The sequence below is a fragment of the Anabas testudineus genome, chromosome 6, assembly GCF_900324465.2.
Source record: "Anabas testudineus chromosome 6, fAnaTes1.2, whole genome shotgun sequence".
In the NCBI taxonomy this organism is placed as follows: domain Eukaryota; kingdom Metazoa; phylum Chordata; class Actinopteri; order Anabantiformes; family Anabantidae; genus Anabas; species Anabas testudineus.
Window position 1 is genome coordinate 1907563 of NC_046615.1, and position 27760 is coordinate 1935322.

At 37.7% G+C, this 27760-nt stretch overlaps 1 protein-coding gene across 3 annotated transcripts; it reads right to left on the minus strand.

Moving 5' to 3' along the window:
- Positions 1–898: 898 nt before the first annotated feature.
- vps9d1 (VPS9 domain containing 1) lies at positions 899–25952 on the minus strand. Of its 3 annotated transcripts, none has more exons than XM_026365490.1 (17): positions 25840–25952; positions 24213–24276; positions 22265–22456; positions 21912–22077; positions 19061–19172; positions 16406–16468; positions 15631–15683; positions 14975–15062; positions 14560–14645; positions 12060–12208; positions 11571–11921; positions 11334–11463; positions 9350–9552; positions 9153–9237; positions 6217–6321; positions 3832–3948; positions 899–2584 (listed from the first exon to the last, which is right to left on the minus strand). In XM_026365490.1, exons 1-16 carry the CDS (start codon positions 25930–25932, stop codon positions 3837–3839), a joined length of 2052 nt encoding a protein of 683 aa, XP_026221275.1. In that variant the 5' UTR covers positions 25933–25952; the 3' UTR covers positions 899–2584; positions 3832–3836. The 3 variants fall into 3 exon arrangements, with proteins under 3 accessions (XP_026221275.1, XP_026221274.1, XP_026221276.1); XM_026365489.1 differs by having other exon boundaries at positions 24204–24276; XM_026365491.1 differs by lacking the exons at positions 899–2584; positions 3832–3948 and having other exon boundaries at positions 6241–6321; positions 9132–9237; positions 24204–24276.
- Between the last annotated feature and the right edge of the window lie 1808 nt (positions 25953–27760).

The window sequence follows — 27760 nt, forward strand, 5'->3', positions numbered from 1 at the left end:
TGTTTACTAGTATAATGTGTAACATATTCACCACTGTAATGCAGCGTGTCAGCATGCTAAACGAAGATCAGTGGCAGTGGATTGAGAATGTCTTGGGTAACCAATATTATATTAAACACATTTCTGTTACATTGTACTCAGCAATTTTATACATTTCCATTCCAAACTTATATGGCCTAACCCATATTAAAGCCTATAAATGTACAAATATAACAACTATCACTTGCTTGCTTATTCTATTGTATTTGTTTGCTTACTTTGAACTTAAATTGCTTAATTTAGTTAACTAATTCAACTTTAAATTTCTACTTGTATTTTCAGAAATGATCAATGAGTTGTTTTATTACTTCTAGTACTTTCAACTTTGTTGAATGAATGAATTTATTGAGTAGACTTCCTCAATAAAAAAAACAGCATCAACGACGTCACAGCTATGCTTCTTCAAATGCTGCTAAGAAACATGGCCCTCTTTACCCAGGTAACAAAGGTCACAATTTTATACATTTCCATTATTTCTCCGTTCTTTTTATTGAGGCTCCAAAACACACATTCAGTCTCATAACAACATCCCTAAGCTTTCACAGTTTAAAACAGTTTAATAACAAAATAATATTCACATTTAGTTTTTAAAGCAACAGATAATGTACAATAAATCATTTCCATGAATGTAGTGGCTTCATCCACTGTGCAATATATGGCAGCATCCTGCCATTTATATTGGAATTACATAAACATTTGTGTCAGACTTAAATCAGTTTTTTTGTTGTTACTGGTAACAAATCCAAAATTGTTTATCTTCACATCTTTTGGACCCATTCAAAATAAAATATTAAATATTACATTCAAGCAAAAATTAAATGACAAACTGTAGTTTTTTGTTGTTTGTTTGTTTTTTTTAAATGATCAAGTAAAATCCGAACAGACACTGGAGACAAGTCTACTTGATGCAAGTCTTAAACACAAAACACAAATCACTGCTATGCTATAGTCATTGCTATGTTCCTGGAGCAACTGGTTTCTATTTATTCCCGTACATTTCAAAAGTTGACTTGTAAACACTGTAAACCGGCTTGACATTAAGTTGGTAATCATATCCTCGTAGGTCCTTTTGTCTGAAGACATGTTGTTGCTACCTTGCTTCAGGTCTCTGATGTTGGGAGTTAAGTGTTGGTGCAAGAATGCACTACAACAGCACAACAATACGATGCACGTTTCTAGAATTTCAGGTTGATTTGTACACCGTGGTAAAAGAAATGGAAACCAATAGCAGCCACTAAAGACTTAAAAGAACAATAAAATAGTTGATGCTTTAGAAAATGGGGACTCAATTTAAGATAATTGCACATAGTGGGCAAAATAATGAAAACAATAAAAACACGTTCATTCACTCTGGTGTCTGCATGCAATCTGATTGACAAGCATTTTTTAAAACTCTGACATAGTTGAATGCATCTAATATTTTCTAAGACCCTTTAAATGTGCCAGTGGATAATTTAAATTTCAAATATTTAGATCTGTATTTTGCAAGATCTGTAGACAAGTCAAGGAAATTAAAATTGGAGAATGGGAGACATGTCTAAACTAGGCTGTAGCTTGGCATTTAAAAGGAATTCAAGTTAAAAATAGAAATGTATGTATATAGACATGGAGGCAAAAACCAAAACACATCACACTTCCAAATGATAATGAACATGTAACTGCAGTCCCTGCGGCTTTGTTTGTGAACAATGTCATAGGTTAAAAGTAGAGCAAATTAACAAAGTGCAACAGTATCTCTACCCACTAAGAGGACTACCTGACCTGGACCATATTGCTGTCCAGGTCAGGTAGCCTGTTAAAATGTTAACCAACACTGTCAGCAGATGCTAGAAACAGCACTTTTCCCCCCAAAAACAGTTCTCCTGTGCTCCAGTGTATGTTATGTGGTGTCTTTGACAATTACTCTGTTCTGTAGATTTTTACAAATAGATCAACTGTCTGAACTCAAACATCCAGTAAAGCCTCAACCATGAACAACCTGACAACCAAGTGTATGAGACTTAAAAGCACATGATCAATCATACACATGCTGTTTACTTATACATGGCTTTTGTAAAACACATGAAAAGCCACAATGTACACAGATTTACACATGTTTTGATGCAGTATCAGCCTGAGACATTGGGTTTTTTTTTTGTTAGTTTTTCTTTTTTTAAACAAAGTGTACACACATGGTTGTTCCAATTCACACTATACAAACCTTCAGTAGTAATGCCGTTATTTAAAAGCACTAACATAATCAGCAGCACCACTTCCAATGGTAACCTAAGACAAACCAATCTTAAGCACATACAGCAGACTCTTCAAAAAGCTGGAAGGAGAAGTTTGAACTAGAAGACCCTGATTTGAAATGACTCATAGGCACTGGTTAGTCCTCAGTTGGAAACTAAGCAAAAGGAATTTCTTCAGTTAAATATACAGCAGGTCGCATTTTGTGCAACATAACATGCATCTGCCCGCAACAGTTCACCTGCTGCCTCTGTTGTGTCTGTGGTGCAGAGTCGGTGGTGGGAATGTGAGATGAACTGATGAGGTTCGCAGCAGCCTACAACACAAGACGGTTACGTTACATTTATTTATTTACTTTAACTATAATATAATACATTCTTTCGCAATATCTAGAATATAGATGTTTGCTTTGATCCTTTCTTTGGCTTCTTATAAAAAAGTCTTCAATTTAGAATTGACATACATAAGTCTCTTTCATAAGTACTGAAACTATAAGACTAATTGATTAAGGTGACAGACATTTAACTAAGATGTCTAACACCCTTCCACAACAATAAATGAATCAAAGAAGTGGAGAATTTGTCACTGTATGACGTCATTATATAAACTGTCATTTAAACTTTGTGGGGAGCTTGGAGCGGTTTAATTTGATCACTCACATTTTAACCTTTTCCTGTCCCTGAACATTACCAATATCAGCTGTGGTGCTGTGATTCGCTCTCAGCAAAAAGAAGACCCACAATGTCAAAGTTATTTTCCAGGCTGACACAGTCTGCAGAGGACTGTATATTGTATACTACAAAAAAGTCACAGTCAATGTTGTCAAAAGCTGTGTTCCATAAAAGAAGATGTGTAAAGTCACACGTAAGAATATTGTATCAACCAGGCATTTAAAACTTGATCTGCTCCTACAGTGTATAATAATCTGAATGCTCCCACTTCTCAACCCAGTGACCCGGCAGATGAGTGACACAACTCCATGGAGCAAAGCGGTCTGCAAAGTTAAATATTTAGCTGCAGTGGAATCATTGTGTCACTGAGAGTTTTGGAGAGTGCCAGTTGAGGATGTCACAATTTATAATGCTCAGTGTCATCACACCCCGTCCTGCTGAGTAGCAGTGTGGAAACATCACCTTGGGCACCAGACAAGCCATTCGGCGACACACTCATCCCTCAGTGTAATGCATCAGTCTCAGTCTACTTCACTCCCTTCCTCCTTCCACTTCTTTCCCCATCCCTCCTCGTAACTGCTGGCAAAACTGCTCAGAGAGTGACCTGTGCTTCACAGTTGATCCTGTCTCAGTGATCACACCCAATAAAGAGTCAGTGTATTGAGACAACCAAAACATTTTGGTTTGCAAATATGTAAACCAAAATGTTTTTTGTTAATGGTGTCAGTTTTATCTTTGGTAGATACTTTCTCCAGTTGCTTAATGACCATCAGCTCTTTATTTCAGTGGTTGGGATTTGCACTATACAACATATCAGGACTAGATGCAAAAAGGTGCCTCTGGTAAATTGTGTTTTTAAAACATTTATCAAGACGTTAAGTATGGACTTTACCTTTTTCAAATGAGTGTTTGAGCTGGAAGATGAGTTCCTCCGGTGTGCAGTGACTCAACATAGGCCAAGGCACTCTGCATGGAGGTCAGACAGTAGCCTTCCTCTCCTATCAAATAACTGAAACAGAGAAGTAAGTGTTGACATACAAGTGATAAATCCAGTGGTGAGTTATTTTGTTTATTTTAACTTTTGGGGTTAAAGAAAACTGTAAAAAGTCACAGAGAGAAACAGAACTGCTAGAACATAATGTTACTGCTGACCATAAGAATATAAGTATTCATTTTGCTAAAAACATCCATATAATGTGAAGGTACACACAAGTTAGTGAGAGTGATCCATTTTCCAAACTGGTAAGATTCAAGATTCAAAAAACTTTATTGATCCCAGAGGGAAATTGTTTTGCCTCATTACCATTGTTCTCAAAACAGGCAGAAAGAAAGGGAACAACAACCAGGAAAGATCCAACACCAACATAAATACACAAACATAAATACACAATAACATCAATACTGAAAACTCAATATATAAACAGAATACGTAGATAGATAAATGAAATTGAGTCAATATATGCACAGCAAGTATATGACAGTTTCACTTCCCCAACCCCTTACAGAGGAGGGAGGAATTGTACAGATTGATTGCCACAGGTAGAAAGGATCTCCTGTGGCGCTCTGTGGAGCATTTAATGTTAATAAGTCTTTGGCTGAACGTGCTCCTCTGTCCAACCAACACACTGAGCAGTGGGTGGGAGGGATTGTCCAGGAAAGCTATTGTACATGTATTGAAAGAAGCATAAGCAAATATAAGTAAATGTAATATTTTTTGTTGACAAAAAACGTACAGACAGAACACTGGGGGAAAAACATTTCTGCTGTAGATAGCCTTGTGAAGACAGTCACAGACACAGATGCTCAAACAGAGGTCACACTCTCTGGAGTAAATGGATCAAGTGATTCAATTTAATAGGTAATTAAATGAATCTATGAACAAACATTTTATCAAAAGACTAAACCTAACTGACTCTGAGAAGGTAAAAGTGTGCAGTGACTCAACATAGACCAAGGCACTGTGTTGTGTGCATTGGTTTTATTTAAAATGCACACAGAATTACAAAAAGTTCAAAGTAAGATTAAATGTTCAACCTCATTAGATACCATGTCACTCCCATCTTACTTTCCACATACCTTTTTTTTTAAGCTTTATACCTGACAGCCAGCTGACTCAGTCAATCATCACTAAAACACTAAAGACTCACTCGGCCTTCTCAGAGCATTTCACTTGAACCCTTCCAACCCACTAAACTACATAAACATCAAGTGGGACTTAATTTGGACTTTTATAGCAAAGAAAAACCAAATCCCAAATATCCTGACATTCCTTGGCCACTGCAAATCTCACCAGCTGGCTGTAACAACTCACTGTTTTTTAAGGCCGTGAGCAGACCTCTTGGGTCTGAGTTTACATGCAATGACACTCATTATGATGTTGAACTAAAGACCACCTGCCTTCCCTAACTGTCCTACTTGACTGATATCTTCATATTTGCTAACATGTGTTCAGCTTTAGTGGCAACTGTACCATATTCTTACAACACTATTTTAAGACTAGATGCACCCATTCACCTCAGAAAATGTTGATACATGGTTAGTAAATGGATAGTGAACAGTCAACAACAGCCCTTCTGATGTCCATCTGTAATCTCTTTCTACATTTCATTTTGAGGCAGCTGTGGGTCAGGAGGTAGAGGTGTTGTTCACCAATCATGGGATCAATAGTTACGATTCCTCCTGGACTGTGTGACTGGCACAAGAAGTACATTACATGAGCTTGTGACCTTGGGCAAAATACTTAACCCCCAAGTTGCCACCAGTGTCTCAGGTCAGCTGCATGGCAGCTCTGCCTATGGTGTTTGAGTGTGCGTCTGTGCTTGTGTGAGCGAATGGGTGAACTGGAGCAGTGTAAAAGTGCTTTGATTACTAATACGGTAGAAAACTGCTATATAAGTGCAGACCATTTATCAATTTAGTTATTTTATTTTTAAGATTGAACAAGTTTTAATAAGGATCTTTTAAATTTTATTATCAAAGAGTCACTTTCCGATTATATAAAGGTTTATTACTACAATGAAATACCAATGCTAAGTTCAAACTGGCTAATAACTTATCTGTTCTGAAAATATCTAATCAATTAGAGCAGTCACTGTGGTAAGAACAGTCCAAGATTTCGTTTAGATCCAAGACCATTCTCAAATGCAGGAATAGTATCATAGAAGTGAACATCTTTCAAAACTGTGCAAACTATCTAATTTAATGACTCATGTTTCTGTATTTGGTGCCAATGAAAAAGACCTTTATTCACTATCTTATTACCATCATGAAGACTCACCCTTCATGAATGAACTCCTCCAAAGCAGCACATTCAGACACTAACTGGGGACACTGGCTCCTCAGCGCCACAAAGGACAGGATGGGCAAGAGGTCGTCTGCACCGCTGTCAAAAGAAAGAAGACTGAGTAAAAGAGGAAAGCAGAAGTAAATAAATACAGAGAAGAAAAGGGGAAAAAAACAGGGTGACATTTACAGTACGATGGCATGCACTCCCCAGGGGACTGAATTGAAAATCCAGTGTAGCTCTTAATGGGATGCGTGTTCATGGATGGAAATGATAAAGCTTTTTTTCCTCTCCCTGAGTTCTGTTGGGAGGACAAATTACAGCCTGGGAGATGATGACAGCCTGATAGTATTCTCCTTGTGTGCAGACAGTGACCATTTGTTTATCAAGACTCACACGCAGGTCTAACTGCTTGCTTGCAAGTTTGCGTGAGAAGGTAGGCTGCCGGCCCTAGACAGAACGGGTCACATGCAACTGGATACTCTCCTTATGCAGGTTCTGGAAGGTGTGGACAGGCTCATGTAACCACACAGAGTTGGACCTCACATACACACAATCACAGCCCTGAATGATAATCTTCTTAGTTCACTACTGTAAACACACACATCAATCCTCTCACATGAAAACTGGTGTCTCTGCATTCCAGAGATATAAAGTGTGTTGACCACTGACATAAATACAAATTTCAGTAAGAAAATTAGGTTCCATTATGGCTTTGACATGCATTCCAATTTGGTGCCGGATTTAAAAAGAGCACAAGGGAAAATAATTTTTGACAGGATTTAGAGAAACAGTGGTGACTAATTTATCAGCACAATGGAAGAGAGAAGAGAAAGAGATGTGGAGAAAAGCACAAAAGAGAACAAATGAGCTTCCAGTTGGTCAAGGACAAAGAACTGACAAAAACGCTGCTCAATTAATAAAAGAGGGCAATTAGTACAATAATGTGTGTGTATGTGTGTGTATGTGTGCATCAGTGTAATGAAAAGGTTTTCATGGTATGGAAACAATATACATGGACCTAAAAATACATATCAAAATATCAGGATACATTACTAATAAGCTTGTCTGTCATTACAACTTTGATTAGTTACAAATGCACTTCCAACTTCTGCGTTAGGCGCTGATACGAAAAACTGAGTGACATGCAGAAAAGGAAGCTGTTTTTAGAGAGACTAAGCAAAGCAATCACTTATGGAAGGAAGGAAATTGGTGGATTGCCAGTGGCCAATGCCTGCAGTTCCATATTGTAAAATTACAATGGATCTGTGATGAGCTACTAATGCTATGAAAACAAAAAAACAAACAAACAAACAAACACTTTCCCCTGAAGTGCTGGTTCTTATTCACATATTTTCCAGTCTGCTCGGGCTGCAATGATTTTCACCATAGATGATTACAAATTGTATCCTGAGAGGTTAGATATGATTTTATTCTTGGCCTCTAAAACAAAGAAGAAAATGAAAAACATACTCTGAACCCTTCTGTGTCTGGGCTATGTTTGACTTTTGTTCCCAAGTAACAAAACTAATTCTGTGCAGAATGATTGTGTATTTTGTTACTGTATATTTTAGGGTAGAGTAAATATACATACACAAATCCTTCAACGTCACTACTTCTCTGGACAAAAAGCTTTCACCAGTGCTACACCCACTCAACTATTCTACTCTGCTGTCTCTGATCACTTCACATGCTCCAATACAAAGAGACAGATATGGAGCAAGAGACATGGTCTCAGCCATTCTTAAAAAAAGAAAAAAAGTGGACACAACAAAAGAGAAGTGATGAGGACAGGAAAATGTGGGAAAAAACTGTCTATATGAAGGAACAAGACTCAAATATGTATAGGTCACACTATACAGAGGATTTTAAAACATTAACTGGTAAGTAAAAGGAAAAACATATTTAATGTTGGTGATATATCCTGTGGGTTTCGTGTAAAGTTAGATGTTTTAGGTTGTATTAAAAAGTGTCCAACCTTACCCTTAAAGACTACATTTCCAAACAACCCAGTAAATACTCTTTTCTAGGACTAAGATCCCCACCCACTCTAGAAAACAAATATATATGGCCTTCAGTTGGTTTGCTACAGTGTCCACTAGAACTCTCTGTGTCTGCTTGTACAACTAAGACTAGATGCACCCATTCACCTCAGAAAATGTTGATACATGGTTAGTAAATGGATAGTGAACAGTGAACTTAGATGCCACAATATTATCAGTGTGTCGAGTACATAGATAAGGGCTAAGTTAAGCAGTAATGAGTGTGATTTAAGTACATTATTGCTTTCTCTCTTTTGGATGTGGTTTATGATATTATACACACTTCCTGAAGGTTTCAGTAAACAGTTTCAGTGAAGTTTACAGAGCATTCCATTATAGAAACTGAGCCTTTTTGTCCAACTCAACTGAGCATCGTCACAGACTCAAATCTCATTTCATTCTGTGTCCTGTTGGGCAGTGGGTCTGTTCCAAACCCAGACAGAACGACCCAATTTTAGGGCTAGCCAGGGAGAGGCACTCTATAGGGGGGCAACAGACCTAGTACAACCCCTGCTGTGTCAGTCCTAAATGAATACTGATAGGGCCTGACAGGCCAAGCTCTTAAAACATGTTTGAGTACTTCCACTGGACTTTGGAATGTTTTTTTTTTTTTTGTCTATTGTAAGTAGGAACTTTATAAAGAAATGGGTCTTCTTCTGAAGTTTAATGGGGTGATTTGAATGAATTCAACAAAAAATAAATAAATAACTAAATGAGGAAATAAATGCAGTCTAATTGCCTAGCACTGTTTTGCATAGTATTCTTAGTAAACTCTTGAAATTTCTGTACTTTGTTAAAAATCCTACAGTGAGTGATTTACATTTTCTGCAGTGAGTAAAACCAACACCTCAAAGAACTGGCACTTGCCTCAGCTGATGATTTACTCACATGGCGGCTGTTGTGGGTGTAGAGTTGGACTCATGAAGACACCTGTACTCCTCAGCACAGACACAGATCTGGCGTAACGTCCTAACTGCAACATAGCAAAGGTAATGAAAAGAAGTTTAAGGAAACTAAATTAAGCGCTTTAAGACTAACACCTGAGAAGAATATGAAGAACATTTTAAAAACCCAGTCTGACTCACCAATACATTCCAACTTCCTCTGTGGACAACAGTCCTTAAGAATAAGCTTAAGCTCCTGCACAGCAGACTCGTAGGGGTAGGAACCTTGCAAACAAGGTTCTTGGGGGAACAGTTTTGACGTGACACCAACATCTTCAGGTGAGGCATCCCGATACAGTTTCATACTTGCCTCAAAGGCCTGCTCCCTTTCCCTGTTGACCTTCCTGAGAAAGACAGAAGCAAGTGACTTTTTTAATTTGCGGATGGAGACACCAAGACAAATGTTTGGGAACCTCAGTGTTACAGGAGTTTGTCTACATGCTTCTTGTGCCAGCACTAGACCTTTAGCAGTGACATGAGCAGCAGGACATCAAACTTTAAATTCAGGGAAATCAGGAGCAAAAAGTGAAAACTAAAACCCACAATAACCCATTTCTTTAATATTTCTTAAAAATAAACCTCTAGCCGAGAGAAAAAAGGAAAAATTCAATGTGGCCTCACTTTGATTTCAGCCACTGTGAACTGTGAAAGAACAAAAGAAAATAAGTCAACTAACCTCACATTCCTGACATTAGTAGTTGTCTATATGTCAAACCAGGAGGGGAGTCTGATGAACTGAACACAGAGCAGCACTGCCACATGCTGGTCAATGAGACATGAGACTAGGGCTCTGTATTTCTAGGAAACCTGAGTATTTGCAGCTGTAGTATATTAATAAACAGTCAACACTAAATAAAATAAAGTAATAATCTGCAGGATGGAGGATCACATGTTCAAGCAATGAGACCTCAGAGAACCTTCATACTGAAATGCAGGTCTCCACGCTGAAACTGAAAGTCTACTTTGTTTAGGGAACAGGAAACAGGGAACACGCTTTTTCTTTATTATGTGGTTGGAAAATATCCTTTAAAGGCATCATCACCACCTTCTAGATTGGAGTTGCTCCATGTTGCTTCCATGACTTTAGTACATGACAACTCATGACACAGATGTGGCCATGATTTCCTTCCATGTCCGTCCTATACATTTTTGATTGAAATGCTCAGAACTTGGTTTGTGAACAAGAACCTAACTAGTTCTCTAACAGTCGAAAAGCCCTTTATAGCACCACAGCTAGAACCAACTCCACACCCTGACAATATAAAGCCCTACCGGGGCCAGGAATTATAGTGTAGGTGGGTCTGCAGAGAATAACATGGGCCTCTTCAATATAGGAGCCAAAATCACTACTACTAAACTATTACAGACATACCTACATATTTTTCCATTTAATACAAGTAACAGCATTACTGTCATCAAAAACAAACAAAGAGAGAAAAAGCCCCAACTGCATCTCAACAGCACATTGCTCTTATAACCACAGGTATGTATGAGCAAGCAAGAGCAACATTTAACTCTGCAGTTTTCTGCTGAATTATACACAAACAGACAAAACTAGTAACAGTCCAATATAACTATATAAATAACCATATAAACACACACAAAAAAAAAAAAAAACAACATACAAGGAGCATTTATAATAACTCACAATGCCAATGTATCAACTGGCAATACTGTAAACAAAAATCATTTCATTATACACCAACAAATCAAAAACAAGCCAATTCTCTTTCAAAGAAAAGAAGGAACTTAAAGTTTACTCTGTATGTTATCACTAATGCTGTGATGCCCATTTTTATCTGACTGACAGTTGTCCCATGTTTGTTAAGATTAAGTGACTAGATGGACATGGATTAAATTAATCCATCCCATTCCACATATGTGCTGGAAAACCAGAAAACATGATTGCTCCTGACTGTAGCAAAAAAACAAACAAACAAACAAAAAAAAACAGTAACTGTAACCGCTTCACACAAAAATGTACAGTGTACTCAAACTGCATGCGGATATCCATAAGGAGTCTGTCTGGACTCTCACAGACACACCGAGCACACCAGGGATACTGTAACAGATGAACACAAGGATAAATTGACCTTATTGGCCTTTGGGTTTCAAGCTGTAGTACCTGAACAGAGCCAGCAGGGCGCTCCACAGGGGCATGAAGAAGGCTTCTTCTATGCTGGCTAAGCACAGGTCTTTAGAGCTGGCAGTGTTGAGACACTCAAAAGACAGCAAACACAGTGATAGAAGCTGATCTGAAATAAAAGAAAAATATCAACCTATAATTGAATATTTAACACATTAGGGTTAAATTAACACTGTTAATTGTCAACCCCCTCATACACAATATCATCATGCTTACCAAGTGCTATATGAATGTCTTTGACTACGGCCTTAAGGTGTTCTTTTAGAGCTCTCATTTCAAGTTCCTGAACATGGCTCTCGTCCAACATCAAGTGATCACACTTCGTCTCTAAATCTGAAGTGGTGTCGTCTGTGCTGATGTGTGGAGGGGCCCAGTCCAGCTGGGTCAGAAACTGCTCCAAATCTTCAAACGAGTTCTCCCGGTCCACTGTCACCTGTGGGTTAGCCTCCTCCACATCCTCCACATCATCCTCATCATAGTTAACGTGGAGGTCATGAGAGAGTGACGAGTCAGTGCTGAAGCTCTGGCCACTGCTGCTTACAGTTCTGGTTGGCTTCCTCTGTGTCTCTGTATGATCCACAGATTTTTCACACAGACAAATGAAAAGCACTTTTGTTTAGTAACAGTGGTGGTTTTGTATAGTGAGTTAACAAGTATGTATGGTTAAAAACACCTTTACATTCAACACCTAGTTTTTGTTCCTACCTAGATGAAGCAGGTTGTGGGAGCTGCGAGAAGCTCTCAGTGGCAGAGCAGGACTCTGTGGGTGGCCTTTACTCACAATGGGGTAGAGTCTGTTGTAAATCCGGTACTGGTGTTTCTTCAAAAGTTTCACCAAAGGGTGATCAGATTGGCTGAGGACACAGTGCAAATATTAGTAACTTGAATCAGGGACGCTGAAGTTACGAGGCATGCACTATAACCTTTTGGCTAGCAAGGCACTCCTACACTTGTTCTAATGTTTTTCCATTATGGACAGGGAAGTGTAAATAATAAAGCAACTGTTGTTTTCAGTAGCTTCGCTAAGGTGTCAGTGAATTGTCATTGAATGCCATATTATGGCACAAAGCTGCTCAACATTACTTTAAATGTGGAACATTTATTTAGGTAACTCATTGCAACCCTGAAATGCGCTCAAGTAGCAGACACAAATATTTGGGGAGGACCCGTGACAACCAGGCCTTCATGGTCAAAACTGCTTAAAAGTTTGTTAAAACTCCCTTGTTTTATTAAAACACAAATAAGGGAGGCCAATTGGAGAAAGAGAATTCTGCTGGTCCAGTAATTGACATTACAATATACACGGACATAGAATTGTTTTGTGCACTGCTGTTTTAGGAAAGAATGGAGGCTTCATGTGTGATGCCCACGATGAAGCATGGTGAAGAAGGTAAGTGTGCTTTACTGGTGGTGATTTATTCAGAACGGAGAACACTTAGAACCAGCATGACTACCACAATACTTTATGGTGACTCGCCATCCCATCTGTGATTTCCATTTCAACAGGATAATGACCCAAGACAAACCTGCAGGCTATGCAGGAGCTAGGTGACTAAGAAAAAGACTAATGGAGTTATGCATTAGGTGACTTGGCCTCTATAATAGGTAATTTGCATGCATCATGTGAGTAATATGATGTGAAGTTAAAACGGAGGGCAGGTGGTATAGTAGAAGTAGAACGTGGGAGAGGTAGAAAAGTCCATACTGAGCTAGTTTAGGTGATATTAGGATAAGTAGGTAAAAACAGAAAATCATGATGCATGTTAGACATGATGAACAGATTTAAGCAACTCCTATATTCATTCTTATAGACCTGGGTTTCCTGGGTTAAAACTGCAAAAATCACAAAAGCAACTACAAAAAGAAAAATTGTTTAATGTAATAAATAAAAAGTAAGTTGTCTGTTAGCTCAGAGTGCAGATCTAGCTAGTAGCGTAGGGGAATCTGGTCAGAGCTGTGGGTTTTATAAAGCTGTGGATTTTTACCCATTTATTACGCTACTGCAGGACTTTTAAAGTAAGATAGCTCATTATGTGACACTGTTACTGCATATTTAAAGCTTTTTAATAAAAAACGTTAAAGAAAACAGCTGAGGGGTTAAGTTAATAATGTTATATAGAGCACAGTGGTAGTTTTAGAATCCTGTATCAGATCAACAATTTGCTACCGATCAAATTGTATTTTAGTTTTTAGATTAATATAACACATCTGGTATACAGCCCGTGTCTGGGTTTATTTGGAGTAAAGCAGGATCTAAATGGTAACAAATGTAAAAACTACAGTGAGGCACCAAATCTTTTTAACTTGTGCAGCAAACTACAGGCACTAAAATGTAAAATAGGTCAACTAAATATAGGTATTTTGTGATTAGTGTTTTCAATGTAGAAAATAATTTCCTGCCCTCCAGCTGCAGTTTTCACTACAGCAACGCAGTTGTGTGACATCATGAGCAAATCATACACTCCCTAACATAAACCCAACTCACATGGTTGGTATGAGCAAGACCAAAGAGTAAAGGAAAAGTAACGAGTGCTGTGAAAAATATGTGGAAACACTTGACTAACTATTGCTAAACAATGGCAAAGGACTTCCTCATGTAGATACTGCTAACAGTGTGAAAACATTTATCCATCTTCTAAACCATATATCCAGGTGATGGCTGCAGCAGTGCTAAAGCCATTCGTAACTGTCATAAGGTGAAAGGTGTGGTCAACTGAACGGGTCGGCAGTCTATCTCATGCTGTTCTGATAGTTTTTTTTTTGCTGTAGACATATATGCATGATTTAACATTTTTGAGTTCTTCAGTATTAATTTATTATGTAAAAAATAAAAGAACAGGGAATGAGAAAGTGTGTCTGGTACAGAGTCAATGCTAACTGGAGCTATCCCTAAAGATAACACTTGTGAATCATCATGTATTGACAGGAAGGCTGACGCAACACAAGACAGCAAAACACACAGTCAACCTTTGAACACACCAAAAAAAAAAAATAATAATAATCTGTTTAGTGTCCGAATATATAAATTGTGCAGGATGTGTAAATATGACAACTGTGTGTAGTATTACTGAGAACATGGACAATGATGGATGGAAAAGTATGACATTTGACCTTTTAACCAAGTTTCACTACAGCAATAATATTAACTATTAATATTAACATTAATTTAAACTTTAGTAAAAGTGCTCATGTCACAGGCAGTTACCTGAGCAGGTAGGAAACAAGATGTGGCACTAAAGTGACATTATCTGGATTTTCCTTGATTTTGGCTTTCCATAGCTTGGGCCAATCCTAAAGAAACAAGAAATGTTTAAGTGACTTCTTGGCAAACATATGTATAATTTCATATGATTGACGTTTTTTTATGCTAATTTAACTAGTCAACACAAAAATCAATGATCAATGTATAATTTAGGAGTTATTTTGCTCACGTGAATAGGACTTATTAGAAACAGCTAAACATAAGAGTAGAGATATTTGCCTTTTAGTTCTTAATACAATCATACAATTAACACTTAACAGAGCAAAAAACCTCAACCAAAGGCATCATCTTGAGCTCAGACAACTTGTGGTAGCATTTGTCATAATTTTATGTTTTGTACCATCTACTTAAAACTTACATGGTCTTGCTCATATTCCAGTACATTGGTGTAGAGACTACGCTGCTCTTGATCTTCTGCAGTCATTGCCCCAGATGCTGCAAATCTCCTGCAGTGACAAACACAAAGATTTCCAAAAATCCACTTAGAGACACATACTACCGTCTAGAATTTATCACCACTGTAACTGTATGAATAGAGTCCAATAAAGCTCCCTGTGATAATAAATTTTATTCTTTTGAATCAAGAAATGAAAAGTGACCAACTGTTGTGAGGCTCTAAATAATTTCTAAAACTGAATCAACCTTTCCAACATTTTCAATTTAGAGCACTAGTTTGTAAGCCCATACACGTATGAGTGAGTGGAACTTAACTTGTACAAAATCAAACAAAAATTACACCTGATAATTTTCTATGATCTTTGAAAGACTGAATATACTAAAACTGGTAACTCCAGACAGGTATGCAAAGTAAATACAGACTAACTTATTCTAATTAAGTCACACAGGCAACACAAGCTAGAATTGTTGTGATAGCAGCAAAGTGCGCGTTTGACTTTGGCTTTGTAAACAAAAAGAGGCAAACAGCTATTGGTATAAAATGACACCCATGATACAGAGAAACAAGGCAGAGGCTCAAAACAGAGTAAAGATGTATTGATTAAAATCAAGGTGTACCTGTTGGCTTCTTCTTGCAGCCTTAGCCTTCTCTCTTCCATCTTCCGCTGGAGCTAGTGTCGCAACAATCATTAAAGAAACCTCCAAACATTACAGTCCTAACATGAATCAACTGAAAATGATGGTGCTTTCAGCTGAAATTAGGCACATTATCATTACAACAAAATAATAATCAAATCTCTATGTAGTTTTTTTTATTACAAAATTGTTTAATATTTAAAGACTAAAAACATGTGAATGTGGTCTGACTTTTGACAGACACAAATGGTAAAATTAGTTGCCAGTCAGTGCAAGATGTGACTTCCACATGAAAGTCTATAACAGTATGAAACAGGGCAAGGTTGGAAATGAGCATGTGTCCTGGATTTGTTATACAGTGTAAACTCTGCAGAATCTTGGTGCTATTTTGGAAATAGAAAACACTGCAGTTAAATGTAGTGTTTTCCTTTTGCGTTAGCCGTTTTCTTCACCTGAACTGTGTTCCAGCACAATCTTACAAAATAAGATTTGTATTTGTGAGATTTTTTTTCCCATTTAATAATACAGTTTTTGGAGATTTCTGCTCATTTTACAGCTATAAGTTGTTCAAATACCAGAGTAAGTAAAACAGCCTGTCTCACGTTTTACCTGACATACACGTTTCAACCTGAAAATTCTTATCAGATCAAGAAGCAAAATACACTGCCGTAGTGAAAAACTTGGATAGTGAAAACATAACCTTCACCAGTCACGCCACAAAGATGAAGCCTGAAAAGAGGACACAACAGAAGGATACAGCATCCTGCCTGGCTTTGGCTATGATGAGATTCTCCATCATCTGCCGCTGGAGGGAGAGTGTCTGCAATGCAAAAAAACAAAGAAAAATATTTGTAATTATATGCATTAAAGCCATCGATAACATGCATGACTTATGCATTTGTGACATTAAATACAGAGATAAATAATATGTAAAGTTGTTTATATAAAGATAAATAAATTGTTTCCATTGAAAACATCCCATATGCTTCAGAAAAAGCACAAAGCAATCTCTTACATACTGCAGTACAAGGGGAAACAAGAACTCGGGTAATTATCAGCAAAATACCACATACATAAAAAAATAAGTGAGATATATGATGCCACCAGGTCATAGTCCATATGTAATTCCCATCTAAAATCTACAATATCAACACATGAAAACAGGTTTATCAAAAAACTAAAAGGACCAAATCGTATTGTCAACCAACAGAACAAAATCTAAAAATGAGATATTTCTACGGTGAATGCGTTTATTTGATTTTATTTCCATCTAAAATACTTTTGCTGATACAGAGAACCGACACAAACTGTTTAACAGCACACTGTCCCACTGCTGAGTCTAATAAACAAGTGTTTGTGAAAGTTGGCGCAGCGTTAATTCATGTTCATGTTAGCCGACCTAGCTAACTTTACTTTACCTTTACAAAAGCCTTTAGTTTTCTCCAGTAAGCACGGAGCTCCACTTGACGCTGAACTTTCCGTATCTGAACGATAAGTTAACATTATTAATTTAGTTTTGAAAAATTTGCACCACCACAAAGAGTGGATTTTGGAAAATAAAAAGTTAGCTTAACATACATGGTGTCTAAGAGAAGGACTAACTCGAAGTTACAAATTGAATGTAACGGCGACTCTCTTACCATCATTTTACCTCACAAACAATGACCTTTTCAAGCTAAAATATGGAAACGACACGGAAAGAAAGTCCTTTAATCGGAGACGTTAGCTAACTTTAAATAGCGTCTCCCTGTGCGATGCAGAGACCTCCAGACAGCCCTCACCCCGCACTCAGGTAGTCTCTTATCAACTGGAGGGAACGCAGATAGCGGACCGGAAGTAGCGCAAACATCCCTGACAAGCACTCCCAGTGTTGAACAATGATCTCTGATAGATCTATCTGAGGACAGTGCGTTTCGTAAATATGAGGACTGGCTGGACTGAGGACTTTTACTATTTCCAGAAACTACTTAGATTTCTTTTCTAACTGACCAGTCACACACATAAGGAAGCCAGAGTTTTCATTGTAGTAGTTCTGTTTCTGCACTAACTTCTAAATCAACTTTAAAGAATCACAACTGGTTACTAAATTATATTTTCTTCACTGAAGAAACCCAATGTTGAACAGCATAATAAGTTGTTGTGAAGTGATATTTGTTGTTGTGAACCTTTTGTGTTTTAAGGACTGTCCGATCACTTAATTGTTTACTTTTAGAAACATATCTTCTCACTAGGATTTGAGACTTTGTCCTGCACTTGCACGAACACAATATTGTTGATACTGTACAGTGTTGACTCACTACAACTAGGAAATCCATAAGCTGTCTTTTCCTCGTACATACGGCACTCAAACTTCAATGTTGATATTGACTACTACTACTACTATTACTATTACTACATGTACAAACCTTTGAAACATGTCCTTTGCTGTACTGAGCCTGAAGTTTAGGTGAAAAGTTTATCCTTATCTATCTTACAGTATTGCATATCCCCTTGCTCCTCCACCTTTGTGTGACCCTGGACTTTCATTAATTTTAATGTACATCTATTCAAAATACAGAGGAGACAAAGAATTGTCACTAAAACTACAGATGTGCAGCCATCTTTGGTCAGGAAACCAGAGAGGAAACATTAGGCGGTCACCACAGTCATTTTATAAGTCTAGGTGATTATTATTTATTCCTTTGATAGTATGCACATTTAATCTACATGCATACTGCCTTGCTCTCCAAACCTCAGAAGAAGAATATTAACACTGTGACGTCATTTAACACATATTGCTCACACTGATGTTGTTGTCAGTCTTGTTCTAATTTTAACTGGAGTGAATTTCACACTGCAGAGAAGTGAAATTGTTTAGCAAACTCCTATCTGGTCTTTGTGTTTCACTCAGCCACAGAAGGTTCAACCAGTTATCAAATTCAAAGGTTCACTTATGGCCAAATACAATGTTTGTACAGTTACAATTATCGTCATCTCGTTTTTGTGGGCCACTACAATGACTGTGACACCATTTTTATACCTGGTTTATAAATTTTAGTTGGGCTGTGTCCAAAAGTAGACAACAAGCTGCTCAGTGGCCAAGTGTATGTTATTCCCTCATTTGTTCATTTACTAGTAAGCAGATCAAAGGTCTAGAGTTGATTTTAAGTGTTGCATTTGTATTTGAAACCTGTTGTTAGCAGTCAATATGAAGTCCAAAGAGCTGTCACTGCCATTAAATGCATCCTTAGGCCGAAAAAAAAGAATGTAAAAAACGAAATGCTAACATGTACCATGAAACCAAAAAGTCTTAACCCTTTGATGTTGTGACTGGTAAAACTGCCCTCACAGCAATTGTTGAAAAAAAAAAAGAAAAAAAGAAAAGAAAGAAAGCTGTCCACACACTTTTAGAATGACACATACACACTCTTACCAAAGACGTCTTCTGGTAGGCCTGACCAGGTGTGAGCCTTGCCAGACGAGCTTCATAATTGGCTTTTAACTTCTGGTTTAAGCGTGATGCTTGTTCAATGGGTGTCAGCTCCCTACATCACATGCACAAAATACAAACAAGCAATATGTTACTTTAGGTACGTGTCAACAGCACATGAAACAATCTTTCTCTAAACCAGTCACTATGACAGAATTATCATTTTATCACGTTTAGACTTGTATGTATGACATAAATTTGTAAGACAAATTGAGTGAACTTTAGTTTCTTGATTGTATGCACAACTGGTCTTACAACGTGATCTGATCAGATCTGGTGTGGTTTACAGCTACCTTGATTTATTAAAACACCAAAACAGTGTTTGTGTGCTATTCACTAGCAGCATCAGCTGATGTGATCTCAGAAGACCATATTAAAACACTGGCACTTACTTTTTCCACCATCACTTTGTATGTTTGATGGGTGTAATATATTCAATACAGACATGCATGAAAAAACATGACTGTGGTTTATCAGCTTAGAAAACCACAGAGTGGTTTTGTGACTTTGGTGAAGTTCAGATCACATTTCAAACCAAGTGATGCAGAAAAACAGGAAACTGAAACTAGTTTATAGCTAATTTTAACTTTCAGCGGTATATGTCAAATTAACATAGATGCCACTCTTATTGTAAAAATCTTATATAACCATCAACAAATTTCAAAAATCATTTCACTGTTGAGACCTAGTTGGTCAATTCAAAAGGTGAACGTGTTGACTTACTACAACTAGAAAATCCATAAGCTGTCTTTTCCTTGTACATACAGTACACAAAATTCAATGTTGATATGAACTTCTACTGTGGAGTGTGTTACAAGCACACTAATGTCCCTAATCATAGGCAGACTCCCATACATGTACAAACCTTTGGAACATGTCCTTTGCTGTACTGAGCCTGAAGTTTAGGTGAAAAGTTTATCCTTATCTATCTTACAGTATTGCATATCCCCTTGCTCCTCCACCTTTGTGTGACCCTGGACTTTCATTAATTTTAATGTACATCTATTCAAAATACAGAGGAGACAAAGAATTGTCACTCAAACTACAAATGTGGACCCATCTTTGGTCAGGAAACCAGAGAGGTAACATTAGGCGGTCACCACAGTCATTTTATAAGTCTAAGTGATTATTATTATATTTATTCCTTTGATAATATGCACATTTAATGTCAACAGTTCAGTGTGATAGGGAGTGTTGAAAAGAGGTGTAGAGACGAGTGCAGGCAGGTTGGAGCGGGTGGAGGAAAGTGTCAGGAGTGTTGTGTGACAGAAGAGTGTCAGCAAGACTCAAAGGAAAGGTGTACAAGACAGTGGTGAGACCAGCTCTGCTCTATGGGTTAGAGACAGTTGCAGTGAGAAAGAGACAAGAGGTTGAGATGGAGGTAGCAGAGATGAAGATGTTGAGGTTCTCCTTAGGAGTGACCAGGTTAGACAGAATAAGGAACGAGTACATCAGAGGGACGGCTCACGTTGCCTGCGTTAGCGACAAAGTCAGAGAGGCCAGACTGAGATGGTTTGGACATGTGCAGAGGAGGGATAGTGAATATATTGGTAGAAGGATGGTAGAAGGAGGGCAAGAGGACGACCAAGGAGGAGATATATGGATGTTTGACAGAGGACATGAGGTTGGCCGGTGTGAGGGTAGAAGATGCCCATGATAGAGTTAGGTGGAAAAAGATGATTCACTGTGGCGACCCCTGATGGGCCGAAAAGCCGAAAAAGAAGAAGAAGTATTTCATTAACATTTAATCTACATGCATACTGCCTTGCTCTCCGAACCTCACATTTTGAAAACGGGCAGTAAATTGAGGGAGATGATGTTAGAATAGACTCTTAACACTGTGACATAATTTAACACATATTGCTCACACTGATGTTGTTGTCAGCCTTATTCTAATTTTAACTGGAGTGAATTTCACACTGCAGAGAAGTGAAATTGTTTAGCAAACTCCTATCTGGTCTTTGTGTTTCACTCAGCCACAAAAGGTTCAACCAGTTATCAAATTCAAAGGTTCACTTATGGCCAAATACAATGTTTGTACAGTTAGAATTATTGTCATCTTGGCCACTACAATGACTGTGACACCATTTTTTATGAAGTTAATCTATTACAGAATGAAAACAGAGACATAAAATACATCCTTTGGAGTGGCCCAGTCAGAGCCCAGACCTCAAACCAATAGAGATGCTGAGGAGTGACATATGAGAACCATTCACACCAGACATCCTAAAAATATGTCTGAGCTGAAGCAGTTCTGTGAGGAAGAACGGTCCTAAGTTCCTCCTGGATGTCGTGCAGCTCTAATCCACAGCTACAGGAAGTGCTTGCTTCAGGTTATTGCTGCCAAAGGTGGTTTACCCTACTTAAAACACTATTGCACTAACTTTTTCCACCATCACTTTGTATGTTTGATGGGTATATTCAATACAGACATGCATGAAAAAACATGACTGTGGTTTATCAGTTTAGAAATGTTGTTGATATTTGGGACTTTGGTGAAGATCAGACCACATTTCATTGCCAAGTGATGCAGAAAAGCAGGAAACTGAAACTAGTTTATAGCTAATTTTTAATTTAAGCAGTATATGTTAAATTGACATAGATGACATTCTTATTGTAAAAAGCTTATATAACCATCAACAAATTTCAAAAATCATTTTGCTGTTGAGACCTAGTTGGTCAATTTAGGTGAGTGAAAATATCTTGGAACACTGTGTTGTTGAGTTGTTCACATCAAAGGATATTTGACACAATGGAGCAATATTTACCGTCTTTGATAAAATGTGGCCTTTACCTTTTGCTAGTGTCCTGTGACTCAACTGTTTGTAGTTTTTGGAAGATTTCTGGAGGCAGAAAAGGTGAGGGCTCCCCTCCACCATCTGACAACACCCTGCGGTGGCCGCTCTTTTTTGGGCTGGTTGCTTTTCGTGCTGCTTCACCATGAGTATGACTTGGTGGGTCTGTGACAGCAGAGGTGAAACACAGAGACAAAAGACAGTGATTGGTTTGCAAAACAAAAAATCTGTGGCTATACATTGGCTAGTTTTGATCTGTGACCCCTGGGGCAGGATCCAAGTTAGCAGTTGTTGGCAGGGTATGTTTATAAAAGATGTTTCTGATTGGTGGGGGGTGTATTCGTGTATTCACCATTGTTTGGAGCAGTGGCGCATGGTAGGACAGCAGTCTGATGGGGCCTTGATTGGCCAGGTGAAGAGGAAGAGGAGATAGAGACATCAAGAGGGGCAGTGCTCTTCCCCATAAATGACTTAGCTCGCTCCAGACACTGCTCAGCTAACCTCAGCATCCGCTCCTCCTCCACCGCTACCATGTCCCTCTCCTCTGTGGCCGGGTCAGAAAGAAAGAGAAGACAGAGAAAGTTATGAGAAGTGACTTTGTTAGGAAAAGAAACTCCTGGACTACTACTGATTCAATTTGGTGCTAACAACCAACCACTGTATTCAAGGTGATTAGTTCAAGTCTGGTTATGATTAACTAGAGTGGCAGAGGAGGCCGTTTGTATTCTGCTTGTCCCCACGAGGCAAGTCTGGACTGGTCCCATTCACCAATCCATTAACTGCCACATGCGCAAACACAGGCTTTTTTCTTCCTTTATGAATCTGAGAACATCATGGCTCTAGTAGAAAACTGACGGCATTCAAAAAATGTTTCAGATTTGCAGGTCACTTTAAAATATCCCCTTTCACCAAGCTCAAATATGTCAACATTTCCAAAGAAACTGGTTACCTACGTTACTGCTATATACTGCATCTCTCATATCGGCATATGGATTGTGTGCATATGTCAAGAGTAAAGTGATCCTTTACCCTATCCCATATCTATGCTTCTGATTTATACTCTATCTAGTATCTACCTGCATTAATGTACTAAATAAACAGTTGGCAGGTAATTAGATTCACTTAACTAAAATTAGTGGCCCTTTATGCTGCATGTCATTGTCTTTTTGAAAGGAGAACCATTGTCCCAGCCTCTCTCACATGTTCCTACCACTCTGAATTTGGGTTTTTGGTCACTTCCCAGAACAAAGCCCTTATTGTTATGTTACTCAGTTTGGCTGAATGACCAAGAGTGGGAAGAGCCCTGGAAGTTTCATCCATTTTGAAATTATTGCAGTCACTGGTCTCCTGGGAATGCTCTTTACAAATGGCTTTACACCGTGATCTAAGCCTCACCAGTGAAGAGGTCTACAAGAGATTCCCTTGGGAGAATCCCTTTCTTTTATTCTCTTACTTTAATTTCATGAAGCGCAAAGCTTAACAAAGCAACAAACTATTTACTAGCAGACATCATGAATCTACCAAGCCAAGACAACATAAGAATTTTATCATTAATAGACGATACACTGGCTAATAAATCAATGCTGTGCAGGCAAAGATGGTGAAATACAAACAAACAAAAACAAAATCAATAAAAATACGATAATTGTTCCCCAACAAATCCCAGACCCAGATTATTTTATTATCTTTAATCTGTTATTTAATTTATCTTCCCAAACTATGATAGTTATAGCAAACTATAAAAAATGACAACTGCATCAATTTAAAAGTAAATATATAACACAAGAAAGTATGCACAGAGACAAGGGGTCTGAATACTTCCAGAAGTTTCTAAATGGTAAATAAATTTTCAAGAAATCTTTGGATATGGAGCCAGACTAAAAATGAAGCAGGTTCAACTGGTGCATATCACCAGTAGTATGATGACATGCCTGATCAATCAAATGTTGCAATCATCATACATTACTTAAATACAATAATCTGACCACAGTGAAACATTTAAGAGCTTTTCTTGATGTGAGCTATGCTTTGTCTTGCAACACAATCGTAATGACTAGTTCAATAAGTTTGCATTGTTTAACTTTCTGTTGAAAGTATTTTATTAAAGATTTTGAGTAGGAGATGCACACGACTATGTACTATGTAAGTTTTTTTTTGCAAAGCTCACTGAAGACCTATTGGACAAATCTGTATAATATGAAAGGTAAACATACTAAAGGAGTAACAGAGAAAACAATCAGGTAAAGCTAGCTTATCATAAAGCACGTCACCACACACCAGCCTGATCTTACTTTGCATACCAGCTTCCTCCAGAAGTGCATGTGATATGTAGTTGATTGTCCGGAGGTACTCACAGTACGCTTCCTGGAAAGAGAACATAAGAGAGCATATAATATCTTTTATTATTAATGTAGAGAGTAAACAATGCTTTATACCACAGTGATTATTATGCATTGGTTCAATTAAACCATATACAGTATAGATACAATGTCAATTTTTATTAACAATTTGTCTGTGTTGGACATGTTTAAAAGATCAAATCTCCAGCAGAACTTGCATATTATCAAACAACTTTATTATAAACGGCTGACCTTCATCAAGGTCACTGAATTGGCTGGCCTGTCTTTTCCATGATGTTCCTGAAATGGTGTGACGCCGTTCTGACAGTCTGTGAGCCAGTTGCATGTCAGACCATTACAACTTTTCTTTCCTATATTTTACCAGTGAGTACATCACCCAAACTGACCAGACTGAATATAGTTTTACTGACTTTTCCAGTTGTTCCAGTTCTTCATTATTTATATTTCTGCATTTACAAGTTACTACTGAACACACAGTAACTTTATGTCACTGTGTTAAGCTCATTGATAGACAGGTTGTATAATACTGATACCTAATCCAAATAACTAGTTCCCCTAAGCAGAAAATTAACTTGGCCTAACAGTCATACAGTAACTGTACTGGTCCCTTCTCTCGTCATATGAAAATCACTTAACATAATTAGCATTAGGCCTTGTTGCTTGATAAATTAGAATAGTGTAGCTGAAAATGCTAATGGTTTGAAAAGTGTTTTTTTTTTTTATATTTAACAATGAACTGTAAAGGAACATCTGGCTAAAATATCTGATACCCAGTATCAAATGTTCTAAGTGACTTGATATAATAGTAAATACTTACAGTCATTACATTACTGTTATTCTGCTAGTTAGTGACATGTCTGAGATAGTTTATTAGTTATTAACCTACCGTAACTAGAAAGGTTTATATTTGTCTTTCATTGTTTTTACTATTTGCACAAATGTAAAGTTAAAACAATTAATACAAAAAGTTAGGTAAAGTACAGTTCTTAACAGTGTTTTTTAGCCTTTGTGTTTTCAGGAGATGTACAGTTTGACCTCTTTTAAAAAGACACATACTGTTTATGTTTTGTTTTATTTTTTTTTTTGTTTTTATTTTTGTTTTTGGCCCGTGAATCTACATTAATGAATGTGAAATGTAGCAAAGACAGTAAAACAATGTTCTTCGATGTGAGTGATATTATAGGTGCAGAATAAAATAGTTATATCAAATAAATAAATTAAGTTTTATTTGAGCTGTTTAAAGTGACGAAGCTCTCATCTAGAAGAACCAGCAGCCTTAAACACCGTCTACAATTACATTAGTAATATTTTAACTACAGGAATAGTGAATAGTTTATAGAAAAAAAGCAGTGATTAGTGTAAACACTTGATTAAATTTGACATTACTAGAGTGAACATTAAAGGCCTCCCGCCGCTAACAGACTCTCGGTAACTCTGACAGTGACAGGTTAGCTAGCTGACCGTCCAACAGCTCCCGCCCCCTCCGTCTGTTTACATCGCTACAGACTGCTCCCTGTGAACTTACAGCTGCGTGTTCTCTTTATACTGGAGCTGTGTAGGATCGTACCTTGTGTTTGTTCTCTCCGTCCAGCTGAATTGCTACTTTGGCCATTTTCATGGCATTTTGAAGAGGTTTCAAACCACTGTCAGCTGTAGCCATCGTCTCTGCTTCCTCCTCCTTCTTCGTTGTGTCCAATCACGGCAGATTGTGATCACACTTTGAGGACACGCTGCCCCCTGGTGTACAGGAGCCACTATTTCACGTCACCACTGATAATAAACAAGGAATTTAAAAGTAAGTCAACACGGATATCACATTAATTAATTCTCTTGGGGAAATTCTTTGTGAACAGACAGCTACACAGTAGGCGCCCACAATTAAAGACCATAACCTCTGGGGTTCGTAGACGACCACCCTACTAACTGACTGCCATGGTCATATGTATAGCATATGTATAATTCAATATACATTTTTGTGGTAATTACAGACATGTTTTACCATGTGTACTGTGTTTATTTTACTGATTCTATTTTGGACGCCCATAACACATCACATTGAGTTTTCCCTCATGTTTCTGTAATGTTTTCTACTTTACATTTACATTTAGGCATTTGCACAAAGGTAGGCAGGGTAAGCATGTGCAATTGTTTTAAGCCTAAGGACCCCTACTGGAGGTAGACCACAGCTGGGACTACTGTTACCCTTATTTACTTCATCGCTGCGTTATACCAGTATGATATAGGGCTTTAGTATTCAATAGAGAGCAATGAGCACAACAGCATGTGAGCAACAGGTTTGCAAGATCATTAGCAGTGATTATTAGTCACAGATTTGATTTGACTGTAATATGGCAGTAATTATGTAAGACCCTTGAGTGTCTGCTGTGCTGGTATCTGGTAGTATAATTCAAAATTCAAATAACTTTATTAATTCATGCCTTGTTACAGCAGCTCTCAGTTCAAAATGAAATAAAAGAAAAGATCAATGTAAACAAGCGGAGATAAGATATTTTTGCTATATGCTTACGGGCATCATTTATAGATGTAGGTTAGGTCACAAAATGTAAATGTGCTACACAGACTGCCTGATGACCATGATGGCTGGATAATGTTGTTGTGCAGAAGTATAAGTGCTGATATAGTGCAGAACTTCATGTGAGTCCAACATCTGACTGGTTATTTAAGTATTTATTAAACAAGCAATGAAGAATTTTAGCTGTAATACTTGGGGAACTGAGGACACGTTTGAAAAACGTAGACAATATGTTATGGAAAACATGAGAGTCTAATAAAAACCTAATGGATCTAAACTGGTATGGCCTCTACTGAAAGAACATCAGAGATAAACAATGGGAGTAGAGTGTAACATTACTACTCACCACTAAGTCTCTGTGCTCATATGTGCCCATATACTCTGACTAAGTATACACTTGCTAACATCCAAAGAGTTTTGTGACCTCTTCTAATTAATGACCAGTATTATCTTTAAGATATGAGACAGTCTCACATAAAACGTTGCACTAAACAGTCTATCTGGTCGTCTCCTTCATCATAATACATAAACACCTGGAGCGTTATAAGATGTACATGTGCATATGTTACAAATCTGTGATAGTTCTCAACTTGATTAAGTTACAACACAACACTTACTGTGTCTATGCATATTTGCAGTAGGCACATTAGTAGGCTCAGTGAAACACTATCTATTGAGAGGGTTCCCACCTAATGACAATGTAGACCTGCACAGTCTGTACTCTACACACACACATTTATTTTGGAACCACGTTATGTTAGGTGTTAGTAGCTATTTGTAAGATTAGTGGAACTAATTAAACATTAGCTGAACAACTAGAGTCATGGTTGCTCTCTGATTGAGCTGTGGCATTCAGATAAAACCGGCACTCACCCATAGCAGCTTGACCCCGGGTCTGTTATAAGTAGTAGGTCATACCACTGAGTATTTGCTATTCATTTGCTGGGGGTGGAAG